At 48.5% G+C, this 17,356-nt stretch overlaps 1 protein-coding gene across 5 annotated transcripts in view; it reads left to right on the top strand.

The window, feature by feature from the left end:
* Positions 1-15,293, top strand: part of dab1a (DAB adaptor protein 1a) — a 196,064-nt gene extending 180,771 nt beyond the window's left edge. For 2 of the 5 annotated variants that reach the window (XM_070961674.1, XM_070961676.1), the window contains 7 exons: positions 5,851-5,913; positions 6,024-6,120; positions 6,956-7,362; positions 7,762-7,957; positions 8,046-8,194; positions 9,547-9,643; positions 13,164-15,287. In XM_070961674.1, coding sequence (XP_070817775.1) covers positions 5,851-5,913; positions 6,024-6,120; positions 6,956-7,362; positions 7,762-7,957; positions 8,046-8,194; positions 9,547-9,627 — 993 coding nt within the window. In that variant the 3' untranslated portion in view covers positions 9,628-9,643; positions 13,164-15,287. Of the gene's footprint in view, positions 1-3,519; positions 3,685-5,850; positions 5,914-6,023; positions 6,121-6,955; positions 7,363-7,761; positions 7,958-8,045; positions 8,195-9,546; positions 9,644-13,163 lie in introns of all 5 variants that reach the window. The other 3 variants (XM_070961677.1, XM_070961672.1, XM_070961675.1) reach the window with 3 other exon arrangements.
* Positions 15,294-17,356: the final 2,063 nt, after the last annotated feature.

The following is a 17,356-nucleotide window of genomic DNA, read 5'->3' as shown; positions in this document are numbered from 1 at the left end:
CTAAAATGGCTTCAAAGCTAATGTTGCTGACAGTGCAATATAAATAAAATCCATTGTTATTGCCAAGCCAGTGAATTACAAAGGAGCCAAACAGCCAACACAATAAGTCAGAGTTAGATCTACTTCACACCATTAGCGCTTTAGGGCTGCTTGATGAAGTTAAATCATAATCCTGATTATTTACAAGTATTGAGATGACCATTATCTAACATGGTTACTCACTGATTTAGGAAACTTCACGCGTTTATTGAACTTTAAAACTCCTTTTAACAGTCCATTTTCGAAAACTTGACATTTTAACTAGAAAAAAGTAACATCTAAATGTCGTATGTGCAGCGGCATCGTGAGCTTACGTCTGACTTTCCTCGTGCTCAGAGCACATGGAGAGAGCCCACACATGCGCTGAAAGCTGTCTGAAGCTTCGAGTCTCTTCTAACTTATTTGAGGTTTTGGGACCACCACAGCGTGCGACCCCGCCTGCTCTCCCAACGCAAGCTCACTGTGTGTGAGTGTGTGTGTACGTGCGATCACACAAACAGCTGAACTGAACCTGGTGAAAGCCTCTCTTTCTGTCATCGTGGCTTGAGCTGAGCTGAACATTAGTGCTGTCAAAAACCCAGATCAATTTTAACGGCGTTAAGTTTTTTAATGCGAGATTAACGCTCTTTGTGACCTAGTGAACTTGTAGTTTTTATAAGCTGTGGCCACTGCTAGTAACGTAAGAAAAACTACAGGATCTGGTTATAAACTGGAAACAAAACAATTGGCACGCCCCACGTACATCTTGCCTGCTCGCTAGCTGTGAAAGAGTAGGCTACCAGTTTGTGTGGATGTCAAGCGTGAAACGCCGAAATGGATGCGAACAAGATTCTGAATGGAAAGTTTAGTTTCAAAAAGTTGCCAGATGGGTCGACTGACAAGACCAAAGTTATCTGTGTGTATTGTCGGTGTGAACTGAATTAACAACGCAGCACATCCAGTCTGAAATACCACTTGATGGCCAAACACGCGGCGAATGCGAATTCTTCGTCGCCTCCTTGTCAAAACCAGGCGACAATGGATGGCTTCCGACAGATTCATATGGATGCTGTTATGTTCAAAGGAAACTTAGGAAAGGAAAGTAGCCATGGTAATTTAGAATAGATAAAAATGTGCGATTAATTTGCGATTAATTGGCAGTTAACTATGACATTCATGAGATTAATCGCGATTCAATATTTTAATCGATTGACAGCGCTACTGAACACACCACCGCCTGGTTGAGAGCGAGTTAGAAATAATGCGTGAATGCTTCAGTACATCTTCAGCCGTCATGGCGTGAACGCAGCAGAAGCACCTGTTGTGACATTACTGACCGGGGAGTGACCAGAGGCTGCGGCGCTTATCTGACCGTCGCTATTAGGAGTGGATTTACGGTTTACTTCATTGGCGGGAGAGCTTCATTGTCTTCTCGGCAGAGGGATTGACAGTGGACAGTAGCGTTAGATGAGATCATTGCTGTGTGTACACACCACACCTGGCACGATATGATACTGCAGGCAGAAATGTGACCTCCTGTCTGAAGCAATCTCTTCTGTTGTTTACTCTGTCGCCTTCTTAAACGAGACAAATCAATAAAACACACACAGACACACACACTATGCCATTTCAATCTGCTGATCCCTTGACCCTGGAAAAACTGAGAGTGTGTTGAGTCAACAGAAGCCCTCTCTGCCTCAGAGTCCAGACGTAGAGGCCGGCAGAGGAGCACCGACCGACCAAGCAAACACACCAGCTCTGCTCAAACACGGGATTAGCATGATGAGATTAATATATGAGCTATATCTAAGTATATATAAGTATATGATATGTAGTATATTTGACCCGTATAAGCGGGTCATTGCTGTAAATTTAAAGGTGTGTCTTAATTGGCCGAGCCTCCTGGTTTAAGTAAAGGTTGCGTTAAAATAGCCCCCTCGGTCTGATGTGTGTGGTAGGTTTTGGTGTGTGTGTGTGACATGAAGGGAGAGAACAATGTCCTCAATCTGGTTGTGTTGCGAGTCTGTGTGTGACAGTTGAGCAGTGTTTGCGGCATGAGCCGGCACGATCAGTCAGTCGGTAGGGGGTCAGCAAGGTGGCGCTAATTAAAGGGGCTGCGTTAATTGTATGCAGAACACATGTGCACAGGTAATTACTGTTTCCCTGGGGATGGCTAATTGATAGGTGGCGGCTGCACTGATAAAGATGAAGGGCCGGGCAAAGAGATGGCGAGAGTGTATAATGGGCACAGATGGATAATTGGCAGGGCAAGAGAGAGAGGGATGGACCGAGAGAGAGTAAAGAAAGGAAGGCAGAGGAGTGGGCGGCGTAAGACTTGTAGCTTTCAGCAGAAAAAACTGAGCGTTTCAGTCAGGTAAAGTGAAAAAAAAAAAAAAAAAAATCCAGATTCAGTGCAATTCATCAGTTGGATTTAAATCAACTATTATGAGTTTACAGATTTCAGGAGAAAAACATCCAGTAGAAAAATGTACAGTATTTCCAGAACTGATTGGTATTGGCCAAGCTGTTATTGTCCTTCAGTATCCGCTAATGACGGCCATGCTTCATGCTTTCATCCAAAGGAAAGCATACACTCAGCAATATTGTAGTGCACCAGCTATTCTTGCTTTGCCAGACCAATCTGCACATCATGAGTCAGTGCCAGTGCTGGCGAAAGGTCTGGCAGAGCCCATCATTATTCTGCTGTGGCTGGAAAAAAAAAATATTGGAGGATGTTTGTACAGTCAGATTTTTCAGGCGTGGGTGCAAAATACATGCAGACACATCAGCGCTGCTTGTTTTTAGAGCGGCTCAGATGCAGGAAGGCGCCGACTCTCAGCTGCCGGCTGCGCAGGGAGCACTTGTTAGTTGCACAGATTCATTTTTGTTTTGTTTTTTTATTGGATTTGTTGTTGATGATAAATAATAATAAGTTAACACAGTGCCGGCCTTATCCTGTAAAATTTAGACTGTAGTCGCTTTGATGGGGATCCAGCTCGTCACGATGCAGAGCAGGCTAGCAGGAAGGAGGCTGTTTCTGTAACATGCTGCCTCCCTCTGCTCTCACATACAGCATGTTAGATGATCCAGCCCCTCTTGCTGTGTCTGCGTGCTTGTCGGCCTGTCTCACACTGTGTTTCCCGACGCAGGGGAGCAGGCTTTACTGAAACACAAAGAGGGTTTAAACCCCTGCTCGCTGCTGTAGTTTAGACTAAAGGTAGGGATGATCTTTAAACCTTTTTAAATCTTCACATGGGCTCTAAGTCTGGGAAGAAGAACCTTGCTCCGTGCCTCCTGACTGTGTGTGTGTTTGCGTGCGTGAGTGTGTTTTGTGAGTGTAACACCTGCAGACCATCATATTTCCCTCTTAAATGAGCCTCATTTCACCTCGCCCCCTTCTGTCGCACCCTCCCTCTGAGTGAATGAAAAACAACTAATATGCTGGTGTGTGAGCCCACTTTCATCCCACCCGCCATCTAACACTTGGGGTTGTGATTGCAGAACGGACATGAACACACCCCGCACCACCATCATCATCAACCTCACCATTATCATGCTCAGCCCCTCCAACAAGAACAAACTGAACAGCAGCCGCAGCAGCAGCAGGAGGAGGAGGAGGAGGCAGTGGCAGATCTGATAGACTTAGATCTGTCAATGATGACCCAGGTAAGGCGCTCCACGCACGGTGCTCTTCTTGTTGTGGTTCAGACCAAAGCGAGGTGTTTTCGGTCTTTGTGAGGAGGGAACATACTGTCCGAAAGGTTGCTTATCAGCCCCCGTGAACTGCCTCTTCAAGCATATCCTCAGATGATCTCCTGTCCGCCGTCCTCCTCTGCACCGCACCACTTTTGTTCTCCTCTCGTCGTAAGTCACCCCAACTTTTGACCCTTGTCATTTCTGAATAAAACATGAAGCCTCGCTGTTGCATAGTAACCAGGCTGAGGCAGAAGTCGAGCTGCGTATGTACACCTGCATGTGTGTGTGTGAGGAGAAAAAAACACGCCGGTAGCGCTGAGCGGAGGTCCTTTAAGGACGGCGTGGACGTAAAGGTCAGATTGTCTGTCAGAGAAGCCGGTGGGGTCGTAGGGGTCGGCAGCCAGTGGCGGTCATCCCGCCCGCTGACACACTTGCAGACAAAAGCTGCTCAGAGCACATTAATAAAGCACTCATAACACTGAGAATCACAGCGCTCTGACCCCACCGCACCGCCGCCACACACGGAAAGAATACAGAGTCGAGCGACTTCACTAAAGGTGGACAGAAAGTCTATAAACCTCGAACACTTCCTGCCCTGTGAGCACTCGCTGCTGCGGCGTCCCTCCTGCGCCGGCGGTTTCTGTTTGAAGAACATTAGCAAACGCTCTGCGGTATCGACTCAGCGCCACAACACTCAGTAACAGCGATTACAGGAATTTATTGTGTTTGAGTTGAAGAGGAGTGTTCTGTGAGTTTAATCCCACGGACAGCCTGTTATCAGTCGTCATGGATGCACCGTTTTGCGTATCACGGATATCTAGCTCATCGTCTTGTTGAGTTGATCTTAATCTGCTGTGCTAGACTGTGCAGCAGTCCTCCATATCGCCGCGTCCTATCCCCCCTCCTCTGGTTCATATCCAGACCCATAACTGTAAAACACCATGCCCACAGATCCATTTTCTGATACATGTAAAAAGAACTTGTGGTGCACGGGTGACCTACGAGAGGCAAGATATTCTAAGAACATTCATTATCTCAAAAGAAATTATCCGCATCCATGATTTATGCTAATCTCTGACCATGTATTCAAGGCTTAAATTCCTTTACGACTAAAAATAGAGTTTCCTTCACTTGCCACCAGCCTAAAGATATTATTAATGTGCAAAAAAATGGGGGAGATACTAAAGAGAGGGATCATGGGGAGACTGTGAAAGGAAACAGAGCGATACAGAACAAATTCAGATCAAATAAAAAGGCTGCTGTGTTAAGTTATTCCCTCTGAGGCACGCCACACATCCTCTGCAACAGGGGAACATTAATGACTGATCCAGGCGGAGATACTCGTACGGTGATGGTGCAGGGGGTGTGGCAGTCTGCTTTTAAGACCCCCATTCCAACAAAGTCGGGATGTAAAGCAGAATGTGATGATTAGCTAATCCTTTCTGACCAACGCGCTCCCGAAAACAGCACAAAGACAATATATTTAATGTTTGGCCTCAAATGCTTCATTGATTTTTGTAACATCCCACAGGTAAACAGGTTCATTGGTAACAGGTGATTTGCAGAGTGCATTCTGTTTTTATTCCCATTTTCCAAAGCTCTGGGATCAGGGCTGTAGATCAGCAGGTGGAAAGCATCTTTATAAAGTAACAGAGGTCTTTATTGATCCCCAGAAGGGAGCGAGCAGGTGCTGCAGCAGCACAGGGTCAGACGTCTGTGCAGATGAATAAAAAGAAGTACAAAATAATCATTAAAAGAGTATGAAATAAAACTAGAAACTGCACAAGAGCATTCAGCTCAGTCTTAGAGGGCGTTCAGTCTGCGGCTCATGCAGAACCCGCGCACAGTGTTGTACATGTGGAGCAGATGACACAGATTGTGATAACTCTTGGTAGGTATGTCATCAGAATCAATCATTTCATCTCATTATCCCATCTCTCCTCACCCTCTGTTACGTCGTCCGCCTCGCTGCCGCAGTTCTCAGGTAGGTGCCACCAACGTGCCGAGCTGGTGTCGTGCTGCATGCGGTGTGTGATGCATGTTGCACTGGAATGGAAACTGACCCAGAGAACGAATCAGGTACAGCTGTGTTGTTATTGTGCCTGACTGGCAGTGTGTGCTCTCTCTTCTTCTCAGAATATCAACCAATTAGAGATTTTTGGAGACATGTCCACACCTCCTGACATCACCTCTCCATCGGTGAGTGGCTGTCACACACACACAGTTTGTGATTTACATCTTTGTGAAGTCCTCACTCTGTTTCCAACACTGAGCCTTCTCTTGTTTTTCCTCCATCACGACCTGTGCAGACCCCCGCCTCTCCAGCCAACACCCTCGACCCCTCGCAGGGCCTGCAGCCTCCCACGGAACTGTTTGCTCCCTTCAATCCTGCGTCTGTGCCCTCAGGTGGGACCTTGTTCATTTGCTGCTTAAGCACAGCGCTGCTACAAGCAAGGAGAGAGCGAGCCGAGAAGGGAGACGCAGGCGAGGTGGAGAGTCAGAAAATTCGGAGGCAGAGGGCAGAAGGAAGGGGGGGTGAGATGAATAGAGAGGGACGGAATAGAATTGAAATGTAGATGAGGGGAGGGGAAAGAGGAGAAAAGGTGGTATTGGTTGCGTGTTGAATATGAAATGCATCATTAGCTTGCTGCCTCAGATGCTGCTGATGTACCTGTCGCTGAGGCGGCTGTGGCGGTCAGAAGAAAGCAATAAAACATGCTGAGATGATTGCCGTGAAGACTCCTCTGTACGCACGGGGCTTCTGGGAATTAGACACCAGTGTGTGCTTTTAGTTTCTCCCTTTCCCGTCCTTACTCCCCCTCCTCACCTCTGTTCCTCCTCCCTCTCTACCGGCGTAGCGGGGCTGTCGGGGTTAGACGTCAGCTTTCTGTGCTGTAGGTAAGAACCAGAGACCAGAACCAGGAGACGAGCGAGTGTGTAATAGAATAAGCTTCCAGTGATGAGTTTGAGTGATTTTAATGCGTGCGTGTTGAGCTCTGCCTTTTCATAATGACTCTGCCTCGTTCTGGAGGTAATTATGATAGTTCACCATGACCATTAAGAGACGCCACATTATCTGCAGGCAGAAGTAGGGCAGCACTCTCTGGTGATGCATGGGTTATTATCTGTGCAGAAGAAAAGCAGCATCGCCTCCTCTTTTGTCCTCTTTTTGTGCTTCATCGTTAAGATTTTACAAAATATTTACATTTTCTGTGGATTTCTTTCTCGCCTTCACCACCAGGTTATGTGACGATGGGAGCAGTACCCCCCGGCCACTGGTCCCAGCAGGCGTTTGCCGCCCAGACGCCGCTGGCCTTCGGGGTCCAGTCTCCCCTAGGTCCGGTAGCCCAGGTGCTGCCAGGCGGCCAGCCTCTCATCTGGGGCCAGGCCAACATCTTCCCTGCCACCCAGCAGCAGTGGGCAGCCATGGCAGCCGGAGCCTTCCCCCCCACAGCCTACCTCCCTGCCCAACCTGTGGGCACTCTGCCCGCCGCCATGTTCCAGACTCTCACCCCCGTCACGACTGTGACTCCAGCCGGCGAGAGCCACTCAGGTGCTGGAGCCAGCGCTTCAGCTCCCTCCCCTTCAGCGTCGTCGAGTCCGCAGCACGGGGAGAGGGCGAGGAAGATGGGCAAGGAGATGTTCAAGGTGGGGGGTTAATGAATGAAGAGTTCTGATGAGACCAGCGTCATGATTTCTACTGAGAACTCCATTTTCCAAGTCTTTGTGGTCATTTCTGACCAAACTAAATTCAGCGTGAGCCTCTGTGGAGTTTGTTCTGCCAGTGGTCTTAGCTATTATGGTTCAGGCCAAATACTGTCATGGGTGAGACTGTTGATGGAGGCTGAGTCCAGGAAGCTGTAAGATTGGGTTCAGATGATAGAAAGCATTAAAACCCAGTTTTTAGCCACGTTGATCAAGTTGTCTTTGTTAGATGTGTACCTACAGTGTCTCCCATCAAAACCAGTAAAGAAGGGCTTACGTTTTGAATGCCCCTGAGTCAAAGTGTGAAAGTCCTCCCTGAGCACTGTTTCCTTCTTCCTTCAGGATTTTCAGCTGGCGAAGCCTCCGGCCATGCCGTCGAAAAAGGGCGAGCAGCCCAGCTTAACAGGAACCTCAGAGGCATTCAGCACTTACTTCAGCCGTGTGGGCACCGCCCAGGACACGGACGACTGTGACGACTTTGACATTTCTCAAATGAATCTGACACCCGTCACCTCCACGACACCGTCCACCAACTCACGTAAGGCCTTCAGCTGCTCGTGTTGTCGTCTCCGCTCTAAGAACCGAGCGTTTTGTCTCCGTCTGACCCGTCTTGTCCCGCCCTGCAGCACCCACCCCAGCCCCCAGGCAGAGCTCTCCCTCCAAGTCCTCAGCCTCCCATGTCAGTGACCCCCCCACCGACGCCACAGACCCGCCCACAGACGACTCGTTCGGGGAAGCAGAGGGCAGCCCAAGTCGCAGCGGAGAGGAGGATGCTGTAAGTGTGTGTAGACGTGTGTGTCTGTGTGAGGTTTGTGGAGTAACTCAAGTGTGTGTGCCTTTAATAACTCACTCCTTATGCTGCTATACCCTGAGCAGCGTGTTGATCTGCTGATAAATAGCCTTTGTAGCCGTGTTGGCGGGCCAGGTAATCACTCCGGCTGATTGGGGGGCCGATGCCGGTTTGTCCCGCACTGTGCGAGTGTGTTCGTGTGAATGTGCACATGAAGCGTGTGTGTCTCAGTAGTAGCCTGCCTGCATAAGCAGACGGTTCGGTGTGTGTGCGCATGGTCAACACAGCGTTAAATTAGCTGGTGGAGTTGTCAGGGACATCATTAAGCTGTTATTAATACCAGCCAGGTAGCGTCCATACATCACTACTTCTATACGGACAGACTCATCTCTGGTGAGATAGAGGAGGAACAATGCCCCAATTCTTCTTCCAGGGGCAATTAATATTTATTTTACCAGCAGCACCTCGATCGTAGAGAGAAAGTGAGAGAAATTAAGCAAAGATGATGAGATAAAGAGAGATTTTTCGGGAGGGTGGAGGAATTCCCTTTGCCTTTGACCGAAGTCCTTGTGGAAGGAGTGACCTTCTGAGACTCGTCTGGCACTTCCTGTGCCATTTTTCTTCCAGCCTCTCTCTCTTTTTTCTTTCATGCTTGCCTCTCTCTTCTCTTTCTCTCCACTCTCCAGGCGTGAAACATTAGTTTTATGCTTTCAATCCAGTTATTATTGGGGGAAAAAAAAACAAAAAAACAAAAAACAACTTTCACAGTGCTGAAAATGTCAGCGTGCCCGAATAGCACGCAGAAGCTTTACACAACCCGGAGAAACGCGCGCTGATGGCGGCACCGAGCGAGTGAGTGCGGCGAAAAGGTTACAAAGAAAGAAAGGACAGGAAAGACGGAGCGAAGGCAGAAAAAAACAGCCTCCCGCTCCCTCCCTGCGGGGAGAGGGTGTAAAAAGCAGGAAGCGTTTTAGGAAAAAAGCAGCGGATCGATGGAGCGAACTCCACAGAGGCTTTCATAATAGACAACTGTGAATGAGAGCTTGCATGTGTGTGTGTGCTTAAGTGTGTTTGTGTGTATTCACAGATGTGTTTCTGAAAGCGACGGCCTGTGTGGGCTGTGCTTTCGCACTCCGACTGTCCTTATTCCTCCTCCAGAGTATTGACACCTTTTCTCTTTTGCTTCCTGTTAACGTCTTCTCTCGTAGTCTTTACTGATCCTCCTTTCAGATTTATTCTGTCTGCCTTCCACTCTCCACTTATTTCCTCCTCTAATACTCCTCCATCAACTTCTCTCTCTGCACTTTTCTCCTCTTTTCCCTTCTTCCCCTCTTTAGGCGTGTGGTTCTGGGTCGCCCTGCCCCAGTGAGACAGCAGAGCCCAGCCCAGACCAGGCCAGTCCAGAGGCTGGGAGCTAGATAGCAGCAGGGCAGGGTAGGTATGGATGCCTCCCCTCCCTCCTGACTGCTCCTCCTTTAACCTCCCTGCCCTCGCACCTCCCGCTTCCATCGACCCGTCTGGTCTCCCTGTGTGCTGCATCTTTTTTTCATCTTTCCCTCCTTCCGTTGCATCTCTGGTCTTGTTTCTTCTTCACCTTCACCTGCTCAAACGAAGGCGTGTGCGTGACTGCCTCTGAGTGGTGTGCATGAGTATTAGCTTGCGTTTCGTTCTGTGTGTCGTAGCCTCACCTGGAGTTTTGTAAGTATCCCTGTTACGATGTGGCATCGTGTGTTTGAGTTTTCGCAACAATACGTGACGAGTTCATCACGCATGATCACTTTGGCCATAGTGCTCTGTGCCCTCATTGTGTCCTGTCTCTCTGACATGTACCTAAATCACACCCAGTTCCCTAAATAGCACACATCTCACTGGGAAAGCCAATCGTGTGTGACAGCCAATCAGAAACTGTGCACTTCAGTGAACAGGACGTCTTGTGGGATTTGTCAATGCCGGGCGCAATATGCTGATCTCGGATGTTTAGCTTAATTTAAAAATGATGTGCGCTGTCATTTGAATGCATTATGCATGTTACATGATGTAACGTAACACAGTATGTGCCTTATTGTTAAGGCGATCGAAGTGATGGAGACGCAGCTGCTATCAAAACTCAGAGAACTGCTGACGTGTGTGTTCGATCCTGCTGGAAAACTCTCAAAGTAATTTCCTTTGGAGACATGTCAACATGCGGCTTGCCCTCACGAGGAGACAGAGGGACATAAACACACATATACACACACACACACACACACCAAAGAGGAGAGCCATTTTGATCCCTGCCTCCCTACCCGGAGTCCTCACCCACACAATTCCCGGCTGTGGCTCCTTAATGATAGCTGCTGGCACTCACACAGGGAAAAATGTAATGGTTTTGTTTTCATCAGCTAATACTGGGGTGCCAAGATTAATGACTGCCCCGACATAATTGGCATTAATTAAAACCCAAGAAGCCTTCTAGTCCTTCCCCACTCCAGGAGAGGAGGAGGAGCGGCTGAGCATCCTCTCTCCCCTGTTGGCCGCCGTCCTCGTATTCAGCCGGCCTGAAAGCTGCAGGGCAGCAGGTGGATGCAAGCCTTAAGTGGGAGGACGGATTGTGGAGTGCCGAGCGGCGAATCTGGCTCCTGACTGGCTGCGTTATGGCCACAAGCACTGAGTTTTTCCTCTGTAGTAGGTGGACAGCTTTGGTCCCGGTCCAATGCCGCTGCTCCCATATGGTGTTTACTTGCTCAATCACATCGACTTTAGACATCTCCCCAAACACACACCCACACCTGTGCAGTAGGCTCGGCTATTCCCCAGACAAGAACACCTGTGATCGATACTGTCGCCACCTGTGCTCACACTGGAGCCAAAAATATGTGAGAGCGCGTTCGCTGCCGGCCAGGACCGCCTGTCCTGTCCACCCCCTCCCACTGCGCGGCTCCGACAGACATGTGTTCAGGCCGGTGGGAGTGTAAGTGGGTTTTTTTTTTTTTTTCTGGGGTGATCTCATCATGTCCAGCGAACGCTCCCAAGTCTCAGCCGTGAAATGGCCTGCTTCAACGGTTCACTGAGCAATCTTGCATTGCTCCCTGCTGCCCAGGGCGTGCCGCTGACACACACACACACACACACACACACACACACACACACACACACACACACACACACACACACACACACAAATGTCCACACGAGTACCAGCCAGGCCGAATATTTTGGCCTTCAGGCTGGTGCTACGCCAGCACATCACTCATACCTCCGCCCAGGCCCTCCCCTCGCCCTCTCTCTCGGCCCGGGGTTGATGGAGCTGAGGCGGCCCCGGTTGGCAGAGCCGGTTAGATGATGCGGGCTGACACTGCCGGGCTGCGCTCTGGTGCAGGGGCTGAGCAGTGTGTGCTCGCTGTCACTGCTTGTCTCAGCCTCTTTGTCACCTCTCAGGGCTGCTGGCAGCTACTTTCTGCTGACTGTCTGGCCTCGGCCGGCCCCACAGTTACAGCTCTGTATCCCGGAGCCCAAAGCCTCGGCTGAAGCGTCCCTCCAAACCTTTAACCCCAGTCTTCTGTTCAGGTGGATGCAGATTCTGCAGCAGTCAGGCTTTGGTGGGATTTTGAGCTTTTTTTTTGCCCTCGTTTTTTTCTTCCAGATATCTCACAAGAGAGCTGCAGTCAGACACGACATCAGTCAGGTTTGCTTTATTTGTACACAGAATTGCTTTTAGCCACAGCTAACCACAGACATTATGAACATCAGCTGTAATTCTTTTCATTATAGAGAAATCACATTTTCTCAATTAACCAAATTAATTATTTTGCCCATTTGGATATGTCACCTGTCAGTCCAGAGCGCAGCAGCAGCACCAGCATCAGCTCTCCACTGTAATGACATGCAGGAAACGTGACGTTCGCTTAAATGTAACCCCGTTTTCTTCCAGACGCTCGCCTGTTCCTCTCGACTCTACGTAAAGGAAGCCTTTGCCTTCGTGTGTGCCGTCACGGCGCCTCTGAATTTCACCTCGTGGCGTCTCAGTTAAGGGCAGCGCTCAGCGGCGGCAGAGGCTGTTGAATGCGATGAGGGTTGCAGCGCTCTAACGTCATTTATTTTCTGGAGAGAGAGCGTCACTCTTTCTCTCACATCAGCAGAAATTTCTGTCACTCCGGTCTGCTCACATCTTCAGGTTTCATCAGATTCTGTGAACGCCGGGTACCGAATCCTCGCGTGGAAGTTACTGGAAGACCCCAAACTCTTCTCTCTTTCTGCACAGAGCGAGAGAAGTCTTCCAGAATATAATTGGCCAGTCAGTGGTCTCCAATCAAGTTGTCTGCATGGCAGATTGAGTGGCTGGCTGTAATTATGTGTACGATAATAACGGGCCCATTGTGAGTGACTGCAGCAGGCTTGGTGCTCTGACTGCAGGGTGTTCCATCATCTGCTGTTGTCTTTCAGCTCAGCTGGAGAGAAATGCAGACATGATGACTCATAACTGGTCTTTCAAGGCGCTAGTTTATACCTCTGATTCATACTGGTCCTGCAGGGAGCCCGCAGAGGCAGAGAATATGCATGGGCGTGCGCAATGACACACTTTGAAAGAATAACTCACACACGCACACACACATATAAAAAGGTTTGGCAAGCCAGGGGTGAAACTGAGAGGAGCAATGATTGGACGGCTCTTCTGAAGCAGTGTGCTACTGCCACCTAGTGGTCGCACGAGGCACAGGAGCTTCCAAACCTTTGCAGATCTGGATCTTGCTTGTCGGGACTTGCAGGTTGGCGATACTTGCAGTGCAGTCGGTTGAGAGGATGAATGAGAAACTGGGTTCCTCCCTTTTGATTATGCTTCATATCATCATCATCTTCATCATTGCGTTATGTGTGTGAACTGCTGAGGTCAGACGTCACAGATCCAGACAGGTTTCAATGGACAAAAGTTCAGGTTGTTTGAAATTGCTGATTGTTTTTCCTCTTTTGTGCACAGAAGGGGAAGGACCCTCTCTACGCCCAGATCAACAAAGGGAAGAAATAAAGAGACACACAGGAAGACAGACCTGACCAGCACTGAGAGACCGGGAGGAGAACCCTCACCCTGTGTGTGTTGTGTGTGTGTGATTATGTGTGTATGTGTGTGTGTGTGTGTGTGTGTGTGTGTGTTGGCACATCTCCCTGCCTGGCCAAGCCCTTCTTCTTCTCCTCTGGCTAACAACCTCCCAGGAGGAGCCTCCACGCTCCCTCAGTCCTGCTCCATGTGCTCCTCCTCCTCTCTGCACTCTGCTCTCCTCCTGAGAGGAGAGAGCCCTCTCAGTCATTCACTCCAGGCAGGAGGGATATCAATCACCGAGACGGATCCAGTTCTCCCTCCACTGCGCTGTCTTCTCCTCTCCTCTCTCCTCCCTGCGGCGACTCACACCCAGCCTTACGGACATTTCCTGCTCCCTCCCTTTCTCCCTCCTTCCCACCCTCCTCCTCCTCCTCCTCCTCTGTCTTCGCTCTCACGCTCCTCCCTCTGCCTCCTGCGTCTGGCCCAGAGACTGTGCTGCCAAGGAGGGACTGAATCAAGCAGTGCCTCCTTTTCTCCCACACAAACACACACATGCACGCACGCTCATCGGGATCAGAGTGACCGCCCTTCGTTTTAACTGACCGAACCCACATCTGTAGCGAGGAGATCCCACAGGAGGAGCAAAGACTCTTAACGGGCCTATCAGGGATGGCCCGTTACTGGGATCGCCGCTTTTGATTGGTTGGTTGGTTCGGGCGTTATCTCCCCATTCTTTGTGAGTGTCTGCTGGATCGCTATGCAGAAACAGACTCTCTGGGAGCTACTCACACACCGACTACACACTTACTGTGCACACGGCCGTCAGCCTACATATACTCACCACACACACACACACACACACACACACACACACACACACACACGCACACACACAGTCATCGCTCACCCTCTCTAACATGCATAAACACAGTAATTTGCCAAATGTCTCTCCTCGCAGACAGGCTCGCACCGAGGCCAGAGGAGCAGACATACTGAGGAATGGACCCTGAGAGGGAAGAGCTGCAAGTCAAACAGATTCTGTGATCGAACTGTTCATTCTCTATAGCTTTTGTACAATACCGATTAAAAACAAAAAAAGAACAAATTGAAAAATGGAATTTTTATTTTATAAGTCAATCAAGCCGCTGGGGTCAGCTCTATAGGAGTTATAGAGTCAACATGGCTTTAAGGCATCTGATCGTTGGTTTGCCAAACTCATTTTGTAAATAATGATAACAACAACCATTTTGTCCACCGGACTTCTGCGCCATAAAATAGGAAGGCTTCAGTTATGCAAACTCTCGACGTTAACCCAAGCAATACCAACATATGTTTTCTTTTCCCTGTGTTGCCGTCACGTTTCGTTGCCCTCTGATGTCGTTCTGTTCTCGTGCATGGATGTTCTGTGTCTTTGTCTTAACCTCACTTACTAATCCAGCTGTGCACCCCCCCCCCCCCGTCTGTCTTTTCTAATCCCGCCACCTCGCATTATTAAACTGATTAGCTTCTGCGGTTTGTGTTACTCAAAGCCTTTATACACACCATAGCTCTGTGTGGCAGGCAGCAGACGCAGCGTCACTCGCTGCAGCCCAGACTGCCCCCCTCCTCCATCCCGTTCCCCCAGAATGGTCTTTGAGTACGGCGACGCTCTGCCCGTCTGTCTGTCTGTTGGTCAGGTGCCAAACTGCTGCTGTCCGCGTGTGGACCGCAGCATCCTCCGCTACAGCTACATCAACTGTGATGCCAATGACCCCCTATTTTATGGCCAGAGTCCCCATGTCACTCGAGAACTCTTTTGGACTATGATGTTGATTAACTGGAAAATTTGACAACTAGAAGATGAGCAAAGAAGTTGAATAAAAAGGGAAACGTTGCTGTTTGAGTACATAACATTTCTAGACCTATTTTAACTTTACCTCAGCTAACAGTTTCTTAATGTAAATTGACACATTATTTTTATCTTTATGAATATGACATTCTACAGTGGGTTTTTAGATGATTTTTTGGTTTTCTCTTGATTTACGTATTCCACCATGTATTACTGTTACAAATAAACACATCCCAAATGACTGATATGTCTGATTATGTGTCTGGGAGTGTGTGTGAGCGTGAAAGAGTCGGGCCTAATGGTGTGCGCCTGGCAGAGGTGACCCCCACTGAGTCTTTAGTGTAAAGCAAGTGCCACAGTATTTTGTTGTAATTTAACACGCCTTTAATGGCCTGTCACATTCTGCTACACTGGCAGTCTCTAATGCAAGCTGTCATAAGCTTTATTAGCAGCCGCCTGCAAAACAAGGACTCGGGCCTGCTTCCTCTTACGTTCAAATGGAAAAGGGAAGCACGTTACAACAGCTTTGACACACTTTATTAAGTCCATATTTTGCAGGATAAACCGAAACTGCTGTTTTTAAGGCGTCAGTTGCTTTGTTTCACTTTTACCTGCTGAGGTTTTGAAATGCTGATCTGAGGTCTTTTCCACCGCCCAGATATTATGGAGGTGAATGGAATCTCGTTCTTGCTGCTCATTGCATTGAAGAATTACATTTGACAGTGGTGAGCTGTTCCAAAAAAACACAGTCACCGGATAATCCACAATCCTCGCTGTCAGCACTTTACTGTCCAGGATAACCAGTGCATTATTTCTGAAAGGAGTGCTTGAATTTTTATAATGTTTGTATTTTTTCAATGCTGGAAAAAGAACAGATGAACTTCAGTTCACCTCCAATGCATTGTGCCAGAAAGTTCAGACTGATGCCTCCAAATTTAAGCAGATAAAATGAAAACAATCTGCATGACTGAGTGAAAAAGTGGCTTTTTGCAGCCTCTAAGTTTCATCTCATTTCCAGCTGAAATGTTTCCCAGTCCACCAAATATGTCTGCACTGACCACACCAGTGGGTTTCTGTTTAATAATCAGCCAAATAAACAATGCTGCAGTGCTCTCATTCACTTACAATATGTCAAATCTCTCATGTGGCCTGCAAGAGGCCTCTGAGTTATACAATGACAAGCAGCCATTTCTTTATCGGAGGTGAGTCCCTGACACACCTGTTAGCGCAGGCTCAGGTTGGCAGTAGGACAGACTATCCGTCACGGCTGTCCTCTGAGGGCCTGTGGTTTATGTATGTCATATTACAAATGCCTGCTTAAATACTTTAGTATTGCGTGGGACAAACCAGGAATGTTGACCGACCTCTTGCGTTTCCTTTTCCTCTATGTTTACGGTCAAGAATCGGTTGAAGACACAGACAGCAGAGCGTGCGTCTGACGGCACATTACCTGCAGACCTCACCTTCTCACTGCTGCAGCACGCGCTGCATTGCAAAGCAGAGGCTTCGCGTGATTTATTGTATGGCGGAAATTTAACAGTTATAAGAACAACAAGTCCAGGTTACATGACAGTGAGTCACATTTGAGCACAGGCTGTGCGCGCTGCCAGCCGGGCGACATTCCTGAAGGACACACACACACACACACACACACACACACACACACACACACACACACACACACACACACACACACACACAGTTCTGCTCAGAGTCAGTGAGTTGTGTTAAGTGACAGACCCGTTTGACGAGACGGACTGTTTTCCAATGATGAGTGTGAGTATTCCGCCTCAGCCTCATTCCTCCACTGAAACCATCTCCAGTGCGCATGGGACGCACACTTCTCTGGGCACAGGACGGTGAAAGTGTTGGATTTTATTTTATTTTTTGAAGTTAATGCTGTCTTCTCATTGGACACAATGAGAGGCTGAAGAGGAAATTCGCCGGAGTTCAACTTATTTGACGAAGAAGGCTTTTGTCGCGTCGGAGGATAAATAGAAACTCAATGGATCAGGTACGTTGACCTTCATTTTTTTTTAGACCTGATTTATTATCTACAACTCCTTCCGGAGAGAGGGCTTGACGACAATTTGATCTGTTATATGGATCATATTGGCAATTATTATGACATTTTATGCTGCGTTAACAGGTGTAAGTCCTGTCATATGAATCTTTAAAGAGCCGTGACTCAGTTCGTGTCTGTGAAGTGAATGGAGTTATTGTCCAGCAGCCAGTTATTATACAAATCTGAGCCTCTGTGTGTGTGTGTGTGTGTGTGTGTGTGTGTGTGTGTGTGTGTGTGTGT

This window comes from Chaetodon trifascialis, chromosome 4 (genome assembly GCF_039877785.1).
Source record: "Chaetodon trifascialis isolate fChaTrf1 chromosome 4, fChaTrf1.hap1, whole genome shotgun sequence".
NCBI lineage: Eukaryota > Metazoa > Chordata > Actinopteri > Chaetodontiformes > Chaetodontidae > Chaetodon > Chaetodon trifascialis.
Note: the sequence above shows the minus strand (reverse complement) of the source record. Positions and strands in the feature narration are given on the sequence as shown.